Source organism: Alternaria ethzedia (genome assembly GCF_023757985.1).
Source record: "Alternaria ethzedia strain BMP 0044 chromosome Unknown scaffold_8, whole genome shotgun sequence".
NCBI classification, from domain to species: domain Eukaryota; kingdom Fungi; phylum Ascomycota; class Dothideomycetes; order Pleosporales; family Pleosporaceae; genus Alternaria; species Alternaria ethzedia.
In genome coordinates this window covers 624659-647453 of record NW_026056201.1, presented here as the reverse complement: position 1 = coordinate 647453, position 22795 = coordinate 624659, and the positions used below count along the sequence as shown (strand labels likewise).

The 22795-nt window shown below is 53.1% G+C and overlaps 4 protein-coding genes across 4 annotated transcripts; 3 read left to right on the top strand and 1 right to left on the bottom strand.

Moving 5' to 3' along the window:
- Positions 1–690: 690 nt before the first annotated feature.
- J4E87_004421 (uncharacterized protein) lies at positions 691–3372 on the top strand (the record flags this gene model as incomplete). The annotated part of the gene is made up of 1 exon (XM_049376042.1): positions 691–3372. One exon carries the CDS (start codon positions 691–693, stop codon positions 3370–3372), a length of 2682 nt encoding a protein of 893 aa, XP_049234251.1.
- A 2005-nt stretch (positions 3373–5377) lies between these two features.
- On the top strand, positions 5378–7318 carry J4E87_004420 (uncharacterized protein; the record flags this gene model as incomplete). Its single annotated transcript, XM_049376041.1, has 3 exons — positions 5378–5431; positions 5564–6088; positions 6143–7318. 3 exons carry the CDS (start codon positions 5378–5380, stop codon positions 7316–7318), a joined length of 1755 nt encoding a protein of 584 aa, XP_049234250.1.
- Positions 7319–8846: 1528 nt separating this feature from the next.
- J4E87_004419 (uncharacterized protein) lies at positions 8847–10336 on the bottom strand (the record flags this gene model as incomplete). The annotated part of the gene is made up of 4 exons (XM_049376040.1): positions 8847–9190; positions 9243–10057; positions 10115–10190; positions 10252–10336. 4 exons carry the CDS (start codon positions 10334–10336, stop codon positions 8847–8849), a joined length of 1320 nt encoding a protein of 439 aa, XP_049234249.1.
- An 8876-nt stretch (positions 10337–19212) lies between these two features.
- Positions 19213–22795, top strand: J4E87_004418 (uncharacterized protein; the record flags this gene model as incomplete). The annotated part of the gene is made up of 3 exons (XM_049376039.1): positions 19213–19297; positions 19357–22662; positions 22713–22795. The coding sequence occupies 3 exons, from the start codon at positions 19213–19215 to the stop codon at positions 22793–22795; spliced, it is 3474 nt and encodes a 1157-aa protein (XP_049234248.1).

Below are 22795 nucleotides of genomic sequence, written 5' to 3'. Positions count from 1 at the left end.
GATTAGCATGGGTAAAGCACGAACCGGGGATCCCTGCGCGGTGTGGTGGTGCGTGCTAGCGTGGAGCCCGCCTGGGAAGGAACGACCGACAAAAGCGACAGTTGCCCTGGTGCTCGTCTCCCACCCACCTCCGCCAATTCACCGTCACCACCTCGCCGTCGTCCCCGTCGCGCCCTGCCGAACCTCACTCTGGAGCCCATTGTCGTTACTCACACTAATTGAGTCGACTCTAGGCATCTGTCCGCTCATTTCCCCCGTCATTCCTTAATCCTGGGTGTACTGGCTTCACTCACTGCGACTACTACCACGGCAGCCTACCGACTTGCCCACTCCACCCGCAGCACTACCTCGACCTATACTGTACGCCTCGCACAACCTCACAGCCGGTCCTGCAATCTGCTCTTGCGCGTGCTGACTGTTATGTGTCAGTAGTAATCGCGTCAGCTCTTGTACCTCGACAGCGCTTGTTTCGTCTCACGCCCGCTGTGCCCACGCCTGTAGCACCCCATTCCCCACCCGTCCAACCACACTCTGTCCTCGCGCGTCCGGCAAGCTGTCCCTGGAACGCACCACCCGTCTAGCTCGCACATTAAGCATTGTGCTGCGCGTCCGTTGGCGGTACCATCTCTAATCTCGTCAAGCCCCATCGTCGCAGATCGCTGCGTCCGACAGGGCAGCTAGTAGTTCACCATGGCCGAAATTGCCCTGCCACGACACCGGGCTACACAGTCGCAAGCTGGTGTCGGCTCACCGCTCTACCAGCGTCGACAACACTCCAATGCCGGCCCCATTGAGCTCATCCCCAACCCGGAATTCTCCTTCCCCATGCGAGGACCAGATACCGCCTCTTCAGAGCCTGCACCCACAAATTCGCGGCCAATGTCCCTGCAAGCGTATCCAGCTGGTCGTCGAGGCTCCATGCCGCACTACCGACAGAAGTCTATCAACGCTCTACCAGACTTTTCCTTCAATCCTGCAGGACCAGCAAAGCCAGCCACCATCGAATCTTCACCACCACAGTCACCGGCGACACTGCCTGTACCAGTATCGCCGTCAAAGCCGGCACATGGCCACAGACGCGGTGGGAGCGAGTTCATTGGCGGTGACGTGCGACCTGGCGGCCCCGCCCTGATGAGCAGCAGCCCGACAAAGGGAGAGGATGTTCTTCCTACACCAAGTTCGACACTGCGTCCGGGTCCGCCAGTGGGTCGTCGCGGACACGCTCATCGTCGCTCGGGTGCCATCTCCTCTCACGACCTCACAACCATCATGAACCCACCTGCTCCAGCGCGAACGGGCAGCGCGCCCAACACACCCTCCGAGGGCAACCAGTTCGCTTTCGGCCACAAGTTCAACAGATCTGTCTCGCAACCCTCGCTACGCGAAAATGGCGCAGACGATGAGGCGCGACCACCATCAAGGGCCCGTGTTACCTTCTCCGATAGAATCGAGACCATCCGTCCGCTCTCCACCATCTCTTCCGAGACTGAAATCTCAACCATCAGGGGACACTCAGCTGCCAACAGCCTGTCCTCGATTGTCAGTTGCAGCAGCCCGGCGCCTGTGCGACCAGGACGCCCCAGCACAACCCTCAACACAGTTGAAGACGAGGACCGACCAAGCACGGCTGGAATGGTGCTCGACAAGTTCATGGGCAGCCGCCTAAATGGCGAGGTCATCGAACGCAAGCGACCCACGTCCGCCATCTCCCCCATCTCGCCAACCGCGCCCATCTCGAAAGTGCAAGCCAAGCGACGAAGTCTCTTCCAAAAGGATCGCAGTGATACCTCGGTTTCCACCCTTCCTACCAGTGCCTCCGATCCTGCACTCTCCAAATCCTTCGACACACCTCTAGCATCACCCACTAAAGATGACGACTCAGCACAGGTCGCCGAAAAACCGAAAGCTGCATCGCGCAAAAGCGGTCGCAAGCCCCGGAAAGTCAAGTCATGGGCAAACTCCATCATCACCAGGAAAGGAAAGCACAGCAAAAAGGCAAAGGCACGATCTCCGACACCGCCACCATATGCCGGCATGGACACCGAAGACTCGGATGAATCAGACGAGATGGACTTTGAGCCCAACTTTGATGATGACACCACAGTCACTATCGTCTCTCCTACCGAGAACTCAGTTCCTCTGCCAAAGATTGACACCGACTACGCTTCGTGGCAACCACGTGAGCTCAAGCGTGTTGATTCTGACATCATGAGCCCGGTGATCGACCTTGATGCCGCACTTGGACCCTTCAACACTCCCAATGGCACGAGCCCTCGAACCCACCAGCGGGGCTTTTCGGCACATCGACGAGCCATGCACAGTGCTGGCGGCATTGCACCTTCGCACAGGAGGACGGAGAGCGCACCTGAATTGGTACCCTTTGAGAACCGACCATCAGCAGTTGCTAATGCCTCGCCTATGGCCGATGTGTTCGAAGAGGAGGAGCCAGAAGACGACCTAACTCTGGCGATTCCAGCAAAGACTGCAAAGGCAAGGTCTACTGCTGCAGAATCTGAAGAGCCGAAGATCTCGGTCGTGGAGGCAGATGCGAAGCAGGAAGGCACTGCTATCAACTGGAACTTCAACGACGGACTTGGCATCAAGCGTACTGTGAAGCACGACGACGTTGATGCGTCTGAGCCACTATCTCCTCGAGCAGTGCCTGTTGAGTCCAGCGAGAACGTCTCGGAGCAAATGCAGGCCTCGGAACCCTTTGAAGTTGTGGAAGATCATGAGGAGCCCCGCACATCATCACTCACACATTCGTCCGACTCCACTGTCACCGCCCAGCCAATGGAGGATTCGCCAAAGCATCATCAACCTGCCATGAACTTATCGCTCCCACTGGGTCAACAAAGTCTCATGACACCCGACACGGTTACTTCTTCGTTTTCCTCGCCAGACTGCCGATCCAGTCAGATCTCGTTCGATAACGGCCGTGGAGGCACTGCAGCTTCCTCGATGACAGACTACCCCGTGATGCCTTCTCCCCGCTTTGGCGAGCCTGGACCTGAAGTTCGCATCTCTACGGAGGTCCCGTCTCTGACTTCTTCCAGGTCGACGATGACCAGTGCAATGCAGAACGCATTCCCGCTTGTCAGTCCCCGTCGATTTGGCGACCGCACCTCGTCTCTCTCCTCTGATCCCAGTGAGATTGAGTCCCGCCGTCGCAAGCGCTCTAGCATTGCTAGCCTCTCTAGGCTGATGGGAACTTCTTCTTCCTCGTTCAGCGAGCGCAGCAAGCTTTCCATTGAGCAGCGTCCTCAGTCAGAACATCGCGAGCCCACCAAGGACAAGAAGAAGAAGAACATCGGAAGCAGACTGAAAAAGTTCTTCCAGCACACCAGAGATTCCTCCCCATCAAAGACCTGAAGTGTTCATCCTTGTCACGACTTGTACATCTTTGGCTCTTGCCTCAACCGACGATTTGCAGTTTGCTTTCTAGTAGCTGTTTCCACATCATATGACATTATGGCTGTGCTTCCATGAGCACATACATCACCTCTTTCCTCTCGCATGACCACGGAGTTTACAAGCGATGAATATTTAATGGCGCATTACCAACCTGCGATGCATACGCGAACCGGACTTTTTCTTACTCTCATTGAACAGCATCTCTTTCCTTACGAGTACTAGGAGGACGAGTTTCTAGGATTTCTGTGGTTTGCATCATTGCATGGGACCTCACCTGGCATACTTTGACTGGTTTTCACTGCGGCGGTAGCCATACACCGACCGCACATACAATTTCCTTGCTCCACACTCTATTGGAGGTATATATTTGCTTATACCATCCACACGCTCTCTCAGAGACGGTCGAATCTGCCCTTTGGCAGACATTTCACGACAGGACTCTTTCTTTACTTCCTTTTCTTGACAGTCATTTATTATGAAGCAGTACATACATCACGGTATGCTGTAGTAAGCTGAGGATGGCGGGACACATGTATTTTGAACATGGCAGCACAAATCTCGTTGGGCAATCTGTACCATGAGCTTTTGAAAGGATAGATAGTGGGTTGAGCTGGATGAATGGCTGCAATCTTGAAAAACAATCAAACTATGAATCAACTACATGGCCTTGTGTTCTCTCGTGACTCCCGAAATCACTGCAGCAGTGAGTCTCCCGCTTGTTCGTGACAACGCAAATCTCGCTTCTTCATCCATCGCTTACCTTGAGCCGCTGCAATATGTCTCTGACGCCAACATGCCTGTCCACATCACTATCCGTTATCAGGACAACCAGCGCGAACTGGCCACCAGCTCATGCAAAGCCGTTATCGCGCACTGGCCTCACAATCTACCACATCGCCCGCGTGACAGCGGGACAAGAACCAAGATTTCATCTCACTTGCCCCGAGCGAGCCGCCACGGCGCACATGCACGGCAGGGACTTAGTCAGACCACGCCGTCTAAACGGTAAAGTGTAAAGTGACATAGAGTGCGTGCGGGAAGCGACATGCGACCGTCGTTACGAAAGCCGCGCCCCCATTATGCTGAAACCTCCGCGCCGAGGTTTGCGCACTGTGGTATGAAGGATTGCCGTTCATCAACAGTACGCCCGGGGACCGACCGTTTTTCCTGTTCCTGTCTCGCTCCCGCACTTTCATTTATCTGTGTTGGAGGGTTGTGCATGTGGGGTTGGCAGGATATGCAGGGGCGGCGGTGATCATTTAATTTGTAGATGGACCTCGGGAGTGTCAGGTGGTGATTAGTGAGTCAAGATGAGTGACGCGATGCAGGTACGAGTCAAGCGAAGCGGGTGCAGGTGTTTCAGAATCTGGGGTGCGGGATGGGCGGCGAAGCGAGGGGTGGTGCTGAGGCTGTGCTGTGTTGGCGATGTTTGGGGTCGTTGCTAGGGGAGATGGCGGGATGGGTCTTTGGTTTGCTTTGATGTGGGGTTGATGACCTCGAGGAGAAAGATTCAGGGCAGCATCGAGATGAGGTGAGACGAGGTGCCATCAGTTCTGATGTAGAATAGATTGTAGAGTTGAGAAGAAGAGCATATCTCACAGTTGCTTTCAAATGTAGAGCTGTACCTAGGTATGCTGGAGGGATACACGTACCTTGTAGGTCCGAAGTGCTCCAGTCAGCGCTGCCATAGTTAACTTGATGATGTATGAACGCTCTAAATGCTTCAAGATTCATTGAAAGTGTCAAACATTGGAAGACTCCCAATCGTGAAGTTCCTTCCTCAAATGCGCATTAGACTCGAGCGTCGAGGGAATGCGGTTAGTCTCGATTCGTGTTAGCGCACTTCCACGGTGCGGGCAAGTTGGCATCACCGAGCAGTGACGACTGGAGCTCCCCGCAACAGCTCAACAGCTCCACAGCTACCTCTAGACCCCCAAACACGTCAACACGATCGCGAAGAAATATGGCAGACGAAGAGAAAGAGAAGGCGGAGAAGATCGCAGCGGCGAAGAAACGCGTAAGTTCTCCCTCATGTCTCACTACTTCCTGAAGGCTGCCATTGCTCAGATACAGTTGGACCGGTGTCTTCTCCTAGCTCAAGTTTGGAAAGGTTCACCAAAGCTAAGACGATACTGACATATGCGCATAGTATGAACAATTGAAGAAGCAGAAGGCGAAGAAGGCGGGCGGAGGAAAGAAGAAGGGAGACAAGACTGAGGAACCCGCCGAAGCCGAAGCCTCGACTGAAACCCCGACCGAAGCAACTTCTCCCGAAGAGAAGCCCGAACAGGTCGCGCCGGAACCCGTAGAAGCCACAAGCGTGCCAGAGCCGCCAGCAGAGGATGATGACGAGCCCTCAGAGCTAGCAGTACCTAAGCCGTCGCACGGCCGCAAGCCTTCAGTCGCTGTTGATTCGCGACAGCGCTCCGAATCTTTCTACCGCTCGGGAGCCGCTGGTGGGCCTCTGTCGCCTGGAGGAGGGGTTGCAAGCGAGGTCTACCGGGAACAAGCACAGAAGATTGAGGAGCTCGAGAAGGAGAACAAGCGTCTGGCAAGCGAAGTTGAAGAGAATCAGACCAGATGGAAGAAGGGCGAGGAAGAATTGGAGGAGCTGCGAGAAGGCAGAGGCGATGTTGCGCTCGCGGTGGAGAAGGGCAAGGAGGCTGACAAGCTGGTATACATCCTTGAAGTCTTGGGATATGGCATAAGAAACTGACATCCAGCGTAGAAAGCCGAAGTCGAATCGCTCAAGAGACAACTTGCGCAGGCGCAAACGCAGAGCAACAAGTCCATACGCCGTACGTCGACCGCATCGCCTAGCCAAAGCGCATCCATCGACGATCTGAACGCGCAGGTCGCTTCAAAGTCCGCGACTATCGAGTCACTCGAGCTGGAGATATCGAACGTCAACAGACAGCTGTCAGAACAGACCAACAAGAACAATGAGCTTCAATCGAAGATCACAAGCCTGGAATCTGCAGTACAAAGGGCAGAGCAAGAAGCTAGCTCGACCAAGACTGAGCTACAAGATCTGAAGGCGAGCCTGGACAAGGCTGGTGATCAGGCAGAGAAGGATGGTTCAGATCGCGACTCTGCGCAGACGCGCATTGCGCAACTAGAGGCTGAATTGGGCACTGCGAACCGCAAGGCCTCAGACTCAGTCTCGCGCGCAGAACTACTGGAGAAGAAGATCGAGACTCTTACACAGCTACACCGCGACAACGACTCACGAAACCAAACACGCCTGCAAGAGCACAAGAAGATCGAGCGCGAAGCAACAGAACTACGAACCCGTATAACAGGTCTCAGCAATGAAAACGCGCGTCTCCGAGAGGCAGAGCAGCGTCGCCGCAAGGCAGACCTCGGCTCTATTGAGGACTCCAGTGTCCAAGAGCTCTTAGATGAAGAGCGCGACCGTCTCCTCGCGAAAGTGCGCGAACTTGAAGAAGAGAACTTCGAGCTCCGCCGTGGCGTATGGCGCGACCGTCGCCGCGACATGCAACCTCCCATCGACGACCAAGCAGACGCCGCACACCCTTACAACAGCTCCAACAGCTTCGACGACGTCGACCTCTCCGGCGCGCCATCCCGTCAAACGCTCCCCAACCGCACACACTCGTCCTTCCAAGACGTCATCCAATCCGGCATCTCAGCTTTCACAGGCCAGAACCCCGCGCATCGACGAAGCGACGCAGCGAGCAAGCCGAAGCCGAGACAAGAAAGCCTGGGCAGTTTGGACGAGTTTGAGATCGATGAAGATGCGTTCAGGCAGGCGCAGGAAGAGGAGGGCAGGAAGAGACTTGAGAGAGTTAGGGAGGTTAAGAGGGGGCTTGTGCAGTATAAGGGATGGAGGCCGGACTTTGTGGATGTTAGGGTGGGGATGGGTGGTGTTTTTGAGATATAAGCATCGTATGACGAATACATGGTTATGAAGACTATGTGTCATCGAGACTTCGGTCGGCTTCCAGAGAAATGCAGACATGAATAACATGACCGGCGCTTTTGAAATGATGTATCAGGGATACGGCATGCGCCATCTTAATACTCCGCGGCGCCCAAATACAGCACATAGTCATACACATACCGCGTTTACTCCATGCAATCGCTTCCAGAGTTTCTTTTCTCCATCGCGAGCTTGCTCACCGGTCTCTAGACACATACTCCCTACGCACGATGGTTTTGGAATAAGAAGTGAGGTAGTATAGTGTCTAAGACTTGGAGAAACAGGGCTTAATATACGTGTTTAGAACCCCGAAACGGAGCTTACATGTGGGGCTTCGTTTTTTCTGACAGAATCATAAACAGCTCTCCTGGACTTTTTCGACACTGCTCACTCTTCATAAAGTCCTCTCTGATCGTTTTGGTTCCACAGCACACACCGGAGCGGAAGACATGGCCTTTTCGAACATGCTTTTTTAGGTCCCGTTGGCCATGTGGAAGTCGATTGCCGTTTTGGAAGAAAGTTGGTCCTCTTTTCTCACATGAAATCATTCCAGACTGACTTTAGTATCCATGGTAAGCCCTAAAATGGCTTTTTGACAACTCTTCTCCGCACTCATGACATTGCCTGGTAACGCGTTTTGTTTTTCTGGAAAGAGGAACAGTTGGAAGAGGGCACATGTAAAGATGATGCCCCGGTTTTTGGAGACATGGCGTCTTGTATTTCACGTTTTGGGGAATAATCGTGTGGATATGTTGATGAAGTGGGAAGAAAAAGTGCGGACTGGAGAGGTTTATATTCTCAGCAGTCGCCGGGCGAGCGCCATGCCAACAGTTTGTTCAGACTTTCCAGAGTAAAGATATGCAGAATCTCTCTACAGGAGCATGCCATGGATCTTTTTGATTCTTTGGACCGCGTTATTTTGATACGTGAGCCATCGCGTCTGCTTCTCGGTCTCCATACGAGACTACTAGGTTGTATTTTGGAAGCAGGAGGAAGCACATGGGCGCTCATAGATGTCTTCTCTTCTTTCGCAACCATCATCATAGTGCCTCCAAGTTTTGGTGTAGTGAAAGGCAGGAAGGGTGTCTAGAATCGAAGTAGGAGGAAGTCGACGCGATTTATATATGTGAGCGCAACAGCACAGCAGGAAGATACACCCTACTTGTGATGCCTTTTGCTACGCGAGGACATATTGCCAATTTGCGCAAGTTTTCTTTTATCCCTGAAGGAGATGATGCACATTTATGTTCTCTCCGCGACCTGGCTAACGCATGAAGACGGAAGAAACGTTCACATGTACGACTTCTTGGGATTTTTGTTTTCCCAGGAACATCACAAACAGGTTCGGCAGTTTTTGAAGTAGCAATTGAGAGGATGAATCCTGTCTCCAAGATGTATTTGCGAGGACATTGATGCGCCTCAACTATTCTTGTATACAACATCGTTGAATAACACATCAATGCCCCTTCGTTTCATCACGGCTGCTCCGCTAATCGACGCAAGTATACGCTTCGTATTGGTCAGCGCTCTGACCTTCCAGCACTGCATGCTGTGGGTATGGGCAAAGCCTCCTTGTCCTGTTACTTCTATCTGAAGGCTCCGTAGCCAGAACCCACTCAGGAGCTACACCATCCTCTACCCATGGAATGAGAGCTTCGAGAGAGTAGTACTTTCCAGGAACCTGAGGATAACTAGCAGCGGGGCCGCAGTGACCACCACCCGGGACCATGAACAAGCGCCAGAAATCATTAAGTTGTGCCTCGCCGTAGATGGCTTTCGCTTCGTTGTGCTGATCGATAGGCCAAGTAGGCGCATTGAAAGGGTCAGCCCAGCCTATGCGCGTAAGTCTGATTTCGTGCTCGTGTAAATCTGGTGGACGACAAACCTTGCGATGCGACAAGTTTTCCACCTCGAGCTCTGAATGCATCGAGTCTTGGGGATATTGCAGTTATTAAAGGGCCTGCAACCTTGTCCACAATCTTGACGTCGTTCTGGAAGTCGAATGTAGTGTAGTCATAGCTCAAGTTCTTGAAGACAAGGTTCTGCAATATAGGTACTGCGTACGCGGTGTAGAGAGTTTCTTCCAGCAGAAGCCATTCGGATTCCGATCCTTTTGCAAATCCGGGGTATATATCGGCCCCAGGTCCAGCGTAGAACGCCTCAAACGTGGCAAGCTGCGTCTCATTCAGACATGTCGTGCTGTTATTCTCAACTTGAGCCTGCCCGGACCGGCACAGTAGTGACGTGATTTCGAAGTCGCACTTGCTTGGATCGTCGATCACTCCGTCTTTCACGCCGTCAATGTCATCACACTTCTCCAGTGCTGCATCCCTTGCAAACGTGAGTATGTCCTGGTCTAGAAATGCACCAGGCTTCCGTGCGTGAAGGCCGTTCCACAGAAACGAAAGGATGAGGTGGGAGTACCAGTTGCCGGCACTTCCTGCAACAATACCATCGAAGACATCGGGATGGTACTGGGCCAGTGCATATCCTTGAGCACCGCCTGTAGAACAGCCTGAGAAGTAAGATTTCCGTGGCGGGTTTCGGAAGAACGTCGCTGTGATGGCTTTTGCTGGTACAGTGAACATCGCGATCGAATCCCGGATCCACGCTGCGGTCTGGGCATATGAGTGAAGGAATGGAACATAGCTTCCTGGCTCGGAAACGCCGTTCTCGGAAACCAAATGTCCAGAGTCACACCTTGAGACCTATAAGTTAGCTCAACATGGCAAGATATAGAGGGGGTTAAAAACAGACCCTCCAACAGCGAAGCCAGAGTTGAGATTAGTGGCCATTGCTTGGTAATCTATCACGCCTGCAAGTCCGCCATTGCCTTCATGATGATGTCAGCAACCACGAGGCACAAGCACTAATCTGGCTGATTCAATACGTACCGACAGACAAATAGCGCCCATTGTAATTTTCGTTTTCGGGTAGCCAGACTTCAAAATTTAGTGTGTTATCTGGACCATATGGCATGAGTCCGACAACACGGCAAAAGGAAGCTGTATTTGTCTCCGTGATATTTTGAGCAGCCACAGCTGTTATATTTGCAACTCCGCCAATGTTTACACGACTGGAGCTGACGACGTAATCCACACCGTGTCGTAACGAAGTACAACTGTCATGGTCCACGGGGCTAGAAAGTGCTGCCGCTAATAACGCGGCAAACGTGAGCTGTGTGTAAGCAAAGTACAGCATGGCAGAGAATTTAGGATGGTAAGAAGGAGTGAAGCGATCGTTTACGATAACATGCGAAGTATTTGTTCTTTATGGCGCGTGGCTCTCGGCCCGATCGTAACTTGCGTAGAATGTCAATACGCACAAGCGCCGGTGACGATCACCGAAAGCTTTCTCAACGAGTCAGTAGTTTATTGCGATGAATTTGCAAAATCTACCGAGCAAGGGTCTGGTCATTGTGGACGGCTCACGATGCGGAGTGGTTTGCGGGGTGGATCGGGCGGGCTGACCGACGTGGAGAAAAGACAATCGGCGACGGGCGACCGAGCCCGAGTAGGAGCTAGACTGGATTGGGTGCATGTCTGATGCTCGACTGGTAGCTTCCGGTACAACAGAGACGCGACTTCTGCCTGCAGATTGCTTATATACCAGCAGCATTAGAGAGTAGCTCGGACATCCTGCAGCGACCGCACTCTCCTCGCTCGCATCAAATTGGCATTCTCGGCATTTGAACGCATCGAATTCGACCTTTGTGCTACCTTTGCCATGAGGGGTTTGTAGTGATAATTTTGGAAACTGTTTGAGAGAAAGCAAAAGAAATCTCGTTATGCATCCTACTCTTCGTTGAGAGACATGTCTGTCTTTCTTGTATCTTTGAGTATTCTGGAAGATACGGTAATTCCAGGAGTAAAACATAAACAAGGTTGACGCTGGGTTCATGTATTCGCGCTGACGTAGCACCCATGGTGTTGTTCTCGATGTTGTTTGGTCATGGCCCACAAATTGTAGATAGATAATGCTCTGAGTTTTGCACAGGGGCGCTGATATAATGATAATATGGGAGTAAGGAGATGAGGCCATGAAGACGAAGGACAGAAGGCAAAGCCATCCCAAATTCGCTCGTGCCTCTTCGCCCGAAGACATGTAGACGTCGTTGACTCTTTTTGAAGTGCTGGCCAGATAGTTTGTAACGGGAGAAGAGAGGGCGTAGGGTAAGAGGTCGCTTTATACGTGGAAGGGCAGAAAGACATAAATGAGAAATATGTCTTTTAGTGTGCTAGGGAATCTTTGTCTCTCATCTTCCCATGGGGCATCCATTTATTGGTTTTGAATACGCTCGGTTGAGAGAGCAGAAGGATACCGGCAAGGACATGGTTTTGCATCGCCAAGCTTTCGGAAGCACACTGGATCTCCACAAAAAAATGTCTTTTCGTTAAAGCCAAGCAGAGGTGTAGTGAGGAAGAGAGGAGAACCGCCAGCAGTGAGGTATATATCTGCAGCAGCCTAGCCCACGGCGGTCATGCAAGAGTCTGCACCTTCTTTGGTACTCGAATAGATGCTCCATATGTCAGCGACGAAGCGTGTCATAATCTCGTAAGCGTAACGTTTTAATGAAGTATTAGGAGGAAATGGACAAGCCCGAGGAATTCATGACCATGGGTACAGTTCCAGGAACAAGACCTAGACAGACATGTTATCGTGACGAAGTCGTTCTGCGTGATTCTGAGACGGGACTTTTAGTGAATGAATAGCAGCGGGGTCTTTCGAAAACGTGAAAATTTTTTTGTGACCTTTTGGAGGATGCAAATTTTGAGAGTTTTCAAATTTGAGAGGAAATAGAGAAGAAGGAATTGCGGGAGGAAGAGCTTTTTATACCGGTACCAACGAGCATAGTATTAGCTCCGCATGTAGTTTCCTCGCACATAGATTAGGAAACGTCAAATCTTGGTGCCATACACGTAAGAGACAGCTCGGTTGCTTTCGCTGTGCCGAGCGGCGATAGGGCTGGGTGTCAAATAGCAGGCCATAGCCTTTGACACAACATGAAACAACATGCAATATCTTTGTATGCGGGGCTCACGCCGAGAGCATCGCGATGTCCTCATCGACTTTTCGCAGAAACATAAAGAGTACTTGTGGCCCTTTTAGAGGGAGGAGATCTCGAGAAACATGAAGTCTGCAAAATCTTCTTTTGAAATGGTTTTTGGCTGAGTGTATGTAAACAGAAGTAGAGAAAGGGCGCCGTGAGAAGGTTTATATATACCATATCAGAAGTGCCGTTCTCCGCCGACATGACTCGTTCGTAACGTGGCTTTAGGACCTCGTTATCCCAGAAAGGCAAAACGACCACATTAGTACTGTTAAAGTAGTCTTTGAAACAATTCTCCAGCCATGAAATCATCAATGTAGGCTTTTTTAGTGTTTCGCAAAGCCACCGCCGAATCCAGACATTCGTTGTGGTCCTCCATCTTTTGATTGTGCTCTCCGGCAGATCCTCGCAGTATGTCTGCGTATTTCCGAATTTTCTGCACCATATCTTGGCGATGATCCTGTTTTGGAGTCACAAGCCAGATGTTTGGAGAAAGAAAGAAGAGAGGAAGCATGAGAACCATTCTGGTGTATTTATAGCAAGCCATGTTGCCAAAATGTATTTTCTTTTCCTGCGCCTGCGCAACATCAGGCATCAGTGTTGTCCTTTTCTTTGGACATTCGCATCGTCGCAAGTACTCGCAGGAGCGACATGGTATGGATGACATGAATTCTAGGAACGATCTTTCCATCGCACAGCGGCATGGTAGTTTTGGTGGGGTATCTACCTCGGAGCAGACCACATATACTGAATTCATGTTGTGCTTTCGGAAAGGCTTGAGGCGCTTTTGGTTCTCAGGTGTAAAGCGAAGAGAGGGTATGAGACATCGAGAGTCAGGAAGACCCCCGTTGCTTCTCATACAGGGGTTCTGGACGTCTTTTGGAGTCTTCTAGGAACGTTGAAGTTTTGGTGCAATCGGAATGGAAGTCGTTCACATCGATTCATGCAAGATTGTTTTGGCGCTTGCCACAAGCGCATACATCCAGGGTTCCAAGTTTTGGAGAGCAGAGGAAAGACTCAAAGACATCAATCGGCAGTCATGTAGTTCTTGACACTGTAGGAACTGTGTTTTCGAGAAGCTGAGAGGGTGGTGTCTCAAAGGATGGTGCGACAACATAATATCAGGGAAAGCACGTTTTTGGTCAAGAGCTTAAGACCGCGCCGAAGGCCATGAACCTTTTGTTGCCCTTTTTTGTTTTAAAATAAGGTAGAAATGAATTGTGATAGTAAGAGAAAGAGGAAGGAAAATGATCAATTTATATGCGAATGCCAGCTACCAAGCCATCAGTTTGAGACGGTTATATTTCGTACAGGGCAAGAATATGGTGTAGACTGCACACGCGTATGTTGATGAAGAGTACACTGCGAATTGAAGGCAGTGACAAACTCGCGCATACTTATTACGCTCCGACCGGATGGTTGCATTCATCGTGATGCAAGTGTGAGCAGACTGGTGAGGTAGCATAGGAGAAAGTCGAACAAAGAAGCGAAAGAGAGACACTCAGGGTCAGAACGATACGGCTGTATCTTCTTTCTGCTTTCGTGTGGACGAAGTAGCAGTCATTGTTCGCTATCCGTGATTCATCGTCATCTAAGCTCTCCAAGCTCTTCTACACTTCCCGCTCACACCACCTCCACACCACTAGTCCCAAAGAAACAACGCAATAAAGTCCCGAAGATCTTCGCAAGCCCTCCAAATCGCAAGGTGGGAGAGCAACTCGGTACGTGATGCGAGCGGCCAGTTCCGCACCCAGCGCCATGCCGTCATACCATCACCTGCCGCCCCGACAGCGATCAATCAGGCCTAGCCTTCACACCCCAGATCGAAACCCTATCTCTCGCCCGAACATCGGTATACACATTCTCGCATGCATGCCAGATACCGGTCGTGTGAAACTGGAAAAGGGCTGCGCAAAAAAGGACTTGGTGTTGCGTCAGCAGGCTGCGTAACATTATGCAGGTCATACAACAGCATGCAGGAGCTGCGAACGGTATCCCGTAACCGGATTGCCTGTTGCCGTGAAGAGTCCTTTCTTGACTTGCCACACGATGCAAGTATAGGTTGTAGCAAAAATACCTCGGAGTAAGTATCCGCGTCGTAACGAATTCCCGTTCGCAATAGGGGGCGCGGAGCTGGACGCCGTGACGTTACATAGCCACATGTGCACCGTGATCGATCCACTTAGTAGGTTCGCGGATGGCTAGTAGCCTGTTCATCTGCCGCTGTTGAGCCGTGGGCTTCTTTTCCTGGTATAGATGGGTGGATCTTGTGTGGAGAACTCTGGGGCGCGGAGGCAAAGGGTTTTTCCCGGCGGCGTGGGATGTTGGGATGCGGGATGAGAAAATAGGCATCGCCGTGAAGGAATCCTCATTCACGTGAGGCTGAACTTGTTTCTGGAAGAAGATGAGGCGACCGCAAATAGCCGAAAGGATGCGTAAAGTTAAACGGTGCTTACGCAACTTAATGGGAGAATAAAGCCAAAAGACGGACTCAACAGGTAAGAGGACGTGTCAAGCCACAGGGTCGGGAATGTCAGCTAGGATAGACCCTAGATCTCGAGTCGCATTTACCTGGGATAGCTTGCGACGAACCGCTGAGCTTCGCTTCATCTGCATGCTGCAGCAGGTTTGCATTCGAAAGAACAGCCACCCTTACTCCCGAGTGTGGACAAACGCCTCGAAATCGTAATAGTGTACTCCTACGGCCTCAACACATCATGTTGAAGATGTCGCGGAGCCGGGTGAGCGAAAGACCGAAAGCTTACCATAATCGGAGGTGTCACAGGAACAACAACTCGGGGACTTAAGAGGTAGTATCGGCTACCGCGGAAGACGTCTAGTTCGACCTATCGGGAGATGGCAATGAAAGCCAAGCGGTAGGTGATAATCGACTACGGTGCAAAGTACCGCAGCTCCTGCAGGATCGTGTCGCTGTGCGCATGACGTCGGGTCTGACTCTTTGACAACTCAATCGAAAGGGTTGAGCGTCAAGTAGTCGCTCGCGCTTAGGGTCACAGGTACAGAGCTCTAGGTGGCGAAGCAGCAGTGCATCCTAGGATGCGGCGAGGTACGTACCAAGCGTGCACGTGAACTGCAGACTAGAATCCTAGCGTCGCTTCAAATCGTGTGTCAAGCCCCACCTGGTCTAGCTTCTCCTGGAGCTATACAGTGGGTAGACTGCTGGGCGTCAGCAATGCTGCGTTATATTTGGGCGCTCAACGTCGAGGCTCAAACGACTGCAGTAATATGGGGTGATCTTTCGACTGCGTTAAGCGAACTAGAACAAGAGAGGCATTGCGCCTAAGGCAAAATACGTAGTGCCGTTACCTTGCGTGCAATTGAGTGGAACACCATGCTTTTGCGTTGCGTGCACGCTGATCTGTTGTGGGCTTGTGTTTGTGATGCTTCCAGACTCAGCTTTCGCACCTGTTACTCCGAACAGCTCCCAGTGCGGATGGCAACGGAAAACGGCTCATACGTGCCTTATGCAGGTGTGTGATAGGTGGAGCTGCAGGGCGCAACACCGCTGGCGGTTCGCAGTCGTCGAGATGAAGTACGAGGGGCAATTGTCTGGGGAGTGCGCCGGGATAACCTTATCGGGTTAGGCGTGCGTCATCGGCTCGAGCGGGCTTGAAGCGAACGGGAAGAAGCATACGCTCGTCATTAGATATCTGCATGGTCGGTCGGCATCGTGTTCGCGACCGTGCTGTAGACTCGTCCCGATGGTTGCACAAAGGAAGCACGTCATGCTGCACGAGCAGTCCAACGTGTCGTCGCTACGCGGCCGCGAGAATGCTGCTCGGTGGTAAGACGTGCATTGGCAGATGCGAACATGGCAAATTTGGTCCCTACACAAGCTATCGCGCGGTGGTTATTTGCTCTCCTCGCACCAATCGCGACGAATTGTATAAATCCCAAAGTTTCATGCCATGGCCAAGCCACCTGGGATTGTCGGCAGAAGTGACAGGAGAGCCATGCAAATTATTTCGCCGGGGAATTTATCGATCATCGATACTTGCGTTTGGCGAGCAATCTGGTGAGATGTCAGAAAGTATAGACAAGGACCGGGATGCAGATCGAGTGGTATGTGCGTTGACAACTGCATTTGCATAGACGATCTTAAGTGGCTCAGCGAACATTTACAGCCACGATCAGCAGTAGGAAGTCGAAAGCTGCTCCTGCTCGTTCGGTACATCTTCTACAGTGCTTCGATTGACGTAGATGGCTTTGGTGTCGCTGAAGGATTGCTCCGTGGCTCCACCATGTGGCCGTTCGATTGTAGATCTGCCACGAGCTTACGGTGGTCGTGCACCAGCAGCCGATCTTCATTGCCACAAAGCGCAACGTCACTGGCTAGGGTCTCTTGCAATACTTCAACTGCGAGATAGCAGCATGGTCATAGCCGAAGTTTGAATTTGGCAATGCAGACCCGACTGGCGAAGCAGCATGATGCTTAAGCCGAAGCGAGCGTAGCGGGAGGCCGAAAAGACGATAGTAGCCTGACGATGCCGTCATGCGCGGTGGATGCTCCAGTACGCGTAGGAGGGCGACGCGACAGACCGAGAACGTCAGGGTCCTGGGCTGCCGAAGGTCAGGTGCAGTAGTATACCCACCGCGGCCTGCGGAATGGAACAGGGCGTGAGAGATTTTTATCGTCGCTGCCATCGGCTCATTCCACATCCGCTGCTACGATGGGGCAACTGTGGTTCGCGACGTTGCAGTACCGGTTCTCGCAGCAAGCGCATGTACTCAACAGACGGCCAAAGACGACGGGATCAACGCTGCGAGGCGGTGATAGGTGGGCGGGTCGAGCAGCAGCGACAAGGGCTAGGACGACGGCGATGGGAACTTTGCAGGCCGTGGTCATGCGGCGCTATGAGGCATGGGTCTCTGGGCAGTCCATGCTTTACCCCAGATCTCGAAGCAGGCTAGCCGCCTTTGCTGCCGCCGTCCAAGCTCTGCAGGCTCGACCTTGGATTTCCTGGGGAAGTTTGCAGGTGTTGCAGCCCTCACCGATGTCAGCGCAAGCAGCTATCCGCCTGTGTAAAAGCAATTGAAGTCGCCCGGCGGTGCTGAGTGGCGCGCTGGCGGCATAGCGTGCTGTCAGTAGTTGCCCGTTCCTATAGTTAGGCGCTTGACGGCCGCAGCTGCATGGGCCGTGTATGCGAGGCCCATTGTTGTGCGCGCATCTTGCAGCACCCAGCATCGTTCGCCAGTATCGGTGACAGGCTGCTGAAACTCGCTCTCGGAAGCCCGAGCATGGTCGTGCCTCTAGACCCGTGCGGTACTCTGGGTATCCTCAGGGACGAGTAGCTCTCTCGCCAATTAATATGCAACCGGCAGGCCATTGGAGCTCCACAATCTATCTCCGCCAGGCGAAATGAAGCCGCCCCAGTCGGGAGCATGTTATAGATGCTGCGGCGTGCTCTTCGAGGTCGATTCCACTAATAACGTAGGTGGGTGGTGTGCAGTGTACAGTACTGCAGCGCAGACGATTGCTACAGGGAGCCGAGGCCATAGCTGTGGGCCCCTGGCGCAGTTGCTGCAGCCAAGCCGCGAGTAGTCCTGAAGGCGACGCTGCTGATCGCAGACGCCCATCGCTGCCTCTTCAGACGCGCAGGTAGAGGCGAGGGCATCGCAACGGAAGTACTCCGGACAGGACCCCTGCGCCAGAATGGCCGTTTGCTGGGGGCTCCACTTGGGAGAAGCCCTGGTGCTTGCAGGCCCGTCGAAAAACCTGGGGCGCTGGCCAGTTGCATGACACACTCGCCGCCTAGCTCCAAAGCTTTACGAGCCGTGAAGTCTGGGGATCTGCTTACAATTCGACGAGGCCGCCGTCGCCGTCGCTGTGCCTGATCTCGACACCTCCAGCTCCCTCGCCACAGCTCGACCGCGTGCGACTTGCTCTGCGTGCTTCTTGACTCTCGCTGCTCGTTGTAATAGCTATCGTCCCGCGAACCTTGGCCCGTGCCCGATTCCCCAGACTCGGCCTGCCCTCTGCACCTCCGACCAATCGTTGTGTCGTCGCCCAATTGCTCTGCCCGGGACCGAAGGTTGTGTCTGCGCTGTAATCTAGCCTTTTGGGCCGTACCAGCCAAAAGCCGCCGGCGCCTCCAGCAAGCACCGCTGGTACAGACGCTTACATCAAGGCTGGACCCTCGTGCTCAACCAGCTCCACCACCTGCCACTGCCTCTGCTACTGCTGACCACAGGCCTCCCGCACTGGCTTCACGCTCTCCGGGACCAGCGGTAGACACGTACGCACGCCGACCTATGTACGGACCGATCCAACTACATCACACGTCCGTTTTCCTGGTACCTTTCTGCCCTCAGCGTAGGCTTGCTCTTGTTGCGAGCCCTTGCCAGGTACCCAGCTTGCCTACCTCCGACCACTTCGACCAAGGTCCCCTGCAGCTATCAATTGGCTTTTGCTGTACATTAGCATTGTCATCCCAAGATCCAATTCCATCTTGATATCCCACTGCTACGAGCTGCGGCCACGAGACGCTGCGTAAACAAGCTCTTAGACGCTCTTTCCACCTTAGAGGCCTATACAAGGTACTTTCGTCTGCTCCAGCTGGTCGTACCTCATCATTCGCTGACATTTGTGTGTGTTGGCAGCCTCTGATTCAGTAGATTCTTTGTTTACTCCGAGAGCTTGCTGCCCCGCGAGCTGCAACGAGCTCGACCCAAGACAGCTATCATTGCAGTACCATCAGTAGTCCGCTTCCAGTCACCTTGAGGCGGGTGTATTTTCGACTCGATTGTGGACGTGATTGGTGTTTTGCCAATCCGATACATGATCATGGCGAAAGTGGAAAGCACGAGCCTGCCAGGCCCCGCGACCTCGCCGGGCGACGACTCCAACGGTTCAGGCAGCGCCAGCAACTGTGAGTAGGAGCGACCGCCACACAACACCATGATAGCTGACAAAGATGGCTAATTGCAGCTTCCGCATCTACAGCCAAGCCCGCAACCTCGCCCACCGTCCAGACCTTCCCTCCGCCCAAGAACGACAAGCCCCGGCCGCACGTATGCGCGACGTGCACACGCTCATTCGCGCGCCTAGAGCATCTCAAGCGACACGAACGATCCCACACAAAAGAGAAGCCTTTTGAGTGCCCCCAGTGTACGAGATGCTTCGCGCGACGCGACCTCCTCCTACGTCACCAGCAGAAGCTCCACCAACAAGGCGCGACCAACACAAGACCCCGCAATGGACGCAGGGAAAGCACGACCGGCCTGCCGCCCAACCCTGCCGCCCGTGTACGCAAGAACTCGGTCTCAAGCAATGTGGGCGGCGCCAAGGGCAATGTCATGAGGCCACGCGCAAACACCATCAGTCACATCGACCCGACCGCCCTCAACAGCTTTCTCGCCACACATGGAACTTCGATAGCTGGCGGCAGGGGAGGCCACCCAGGTCATTCACACCATTCGAGCCTATCGGGAATTAGTCAGTTCGACTACAGGGGCATGTCGACAGCTGCCGGCAACCATGGCCAGTCTCACGGTCTACCAAGACTAGACACTCATATGGGATTCGGTATGGGTGGCGGTCTTCGCACGGCTCCCATCCCAGGCATGGCTGGTTCTGATGACCGTGAGCTCGAGAAGTTCTTCGGCTCGTCAGCGGCTTCTACGATTAACCCGAACCAGCTGCACCACTTCAACGCAGGCATCGCACTTCCACAATCGCCCTTCAAGCAATTCGCTAATCCCTTCGCCGGCAACAACCCTATTGAGGAAGACGATTTCGGCTGGGGTATGGGCATCGACAGCAACATGGTCTTCACCGGAGCCAACGAGTCGGCTCTTGACGGCTCCTCGCCATCGGCCATCAGCACTGCGAGTCAGGGTGCTTTCAACGACATGATGCTGGATGGCTCAAGCCAACAAAACTCAGCAGCCATGTGGCACAACCCTCTAGTTGCGCACACCAGCATCAACCCAACCGCCTTCACACTCGATGCCATGGCTCCGGTCTTCCCTGAGCTTATGATGAACCACAACACTTCACAAGAGCTAGGCGATCAGGGTGTTCAGAACGATTTCTACTCGTCTACTCCACCTCCTTTAGTGGCCATGAGCCCTTCAGCTGGTATACCCGGTATGCCGAATCAGTACTTTCAGACGCCCATGACTTTCGCTTCTGATGCCCGCAGCATATCATCTTCCTCATTCAACGGCAGCGCAAGGCACAGTTCTGTCTCATCATTTTCCACTGAAACCATTACAGACTCTACGCGGCAGGCTATGATGTTCAACTTGACTCAAGCCATGGGCTACGGTCATGGAGCTCAACGGAGATTCTCGCAACCCGCAGTCAGCTCGCCTCTGTCCAATGGTACCGGGAAACCTTCAGTCCAGGCTGGTATACTCCCTAGCACTGTCGACATCCAGCGTTACGTCAATGCATACATCCACTACTTCCACCCGCACTTACCTTTCTTGCACATCCCCACACTTTCTTTTGATACCCCGGCGTACACATACCAACTTCGATCGGCCGGAAACTACAGCCAAGATACCATGGTTGGTGGCGGTGGCTGTCTCATCCTTGCCATGGCCGCGATAGGTGCTCTGTACGAATATGAGCAGAATGTCGCAAAAGAATTGTTTGAGGCTGCGAAGAAGCTGATTTTATTCTACCTTGATGAGCGCCGCAAAGCTGGACTCTCGGCTGTCAACGGGTCGAATGCCGCAAACGACCACATCAACAAACCACCACTCTGGTTAGTGCAAGCTATGTTGCTCAACCTCATCTTCGGTCACAGCTGTGGCGATAGACAGGCCGCTGAGGTTGCGAGCACCCATTGCGCAGCACTTGTAAGCCTTGCTAAAGCTGCTGGCTTGGATAAGCCAACCGCTCCAGAGCAGACTTCTTCCAGTCCACCCAATCATACTAATGGCGACAATGTGGATATGTCCGACGAATCGAGCTCGCAGTTTGGCCAACATGCAGATAGTGTGGACGAGCACGCTCAGTGGATTCAGTGGAAGAAGATCGAAGAGCGTAAGAGGACTTACTTTGCCATCTTCTCCATGTCGAGTCTGCTTGTATCCGCTTACGCGCATTCTCCACGCATACTGAACTCAGAGATACATCTAGACCTACCCTGCGAAGAGGATCTGTGGTCTGTTGACAGCCCTCAGACGTGGGTGGCTATGGGCGGACCAATGATCGCTCAGCAACGCGGTTTGTCTTTCATCTCGGCCATGACATACCTTCTCGAAGCCAGTTCACGGAATACCACCTCACGGATGCGGAACTCCTACCCCCAGGCATTCGCAGGCGGGCAGCCAATGAACGGACCCTCTGAGAGCGACATCCGGCCCAGCACATTCGGTTGCTATGTGCTGATCAATGCCATGCACGTTTACATTTGGGAAACGCGGAACAGACACAACGGTCGATTGTGGAAGGCCCAGGAGACAGAGGCCATGCATGCTCAGGTGGAGCCCGCTCTCAAGGCCTGGCAAGTCGCGTGGAGAGCCAACCCGAACCACAGTATTGAGCGCCCCAGTCCGTTCGGTCCTCTTTCCGCCGACTGTATCCCACTACTAGATTTGGCCTATGTCAGGCTCTTCGTCAACCTTGGTCGCGCGAAGGAGCTCCTGTGGCAGCGCGATTTTGACGGCATGGCGAACGAACTCGCCAGAGGCATTGACATCGTCGGCCAAGCAGACGGGACACCTGAGAGGTTTGCATCGATGGATCTCAACTCAGGTTCTCCAGGCCAAATGGGCTCACAGGACCACGTCAGTCCCGGAAATGCGGCAAACGGTTTCTCCAACTCCCAGTCGTCCAAACGCGAAAGGCATCTCCGAAAGGCCGCTTTCTACGCTGCTGACTCCCTTTCCATGGCAGACAAACTGGGTGCCTCGTACGCTGACTTCACGGCTCGGGAGCTTCCCAACTCATCCGCGTTGTGCACTTTCGATTGCGCTCAGGTCCTTGCTGAATGGGTTGCAACTGTGCAAGACCGTGTTGGCCGTCATATGGGCGTGCTCGGTAGAGATGAGATTGATTTTGCGGGCGTGCCAGCTGTTGTACTCCTTGAAGAGGAAGACATTAAGCTGCTACAGAAGATCTCTGATATTCTCCACCATGCTGATATGAAGCTGGCTTACGACATATCGTCCAACAACCTACCGATGCTGGGTAGTCTTTCCAACCTCGGACATTGCGGTTACGGAACCAAGTTGCTGATGGTGACGGCTTACATGCTGTCAAAGGCCGCTGTCTGGCCTGGTGAGTCTGCCTGCTCAAAACCTGTACAACGTCTGCTAATATGACAGTAGTAACCCATGTCCAAGCTCGTGCACTCGAGGCGCATGCCCAGCACATCAGTCAACGAGCAGAAAACTCGCTTCATATCCAGTAA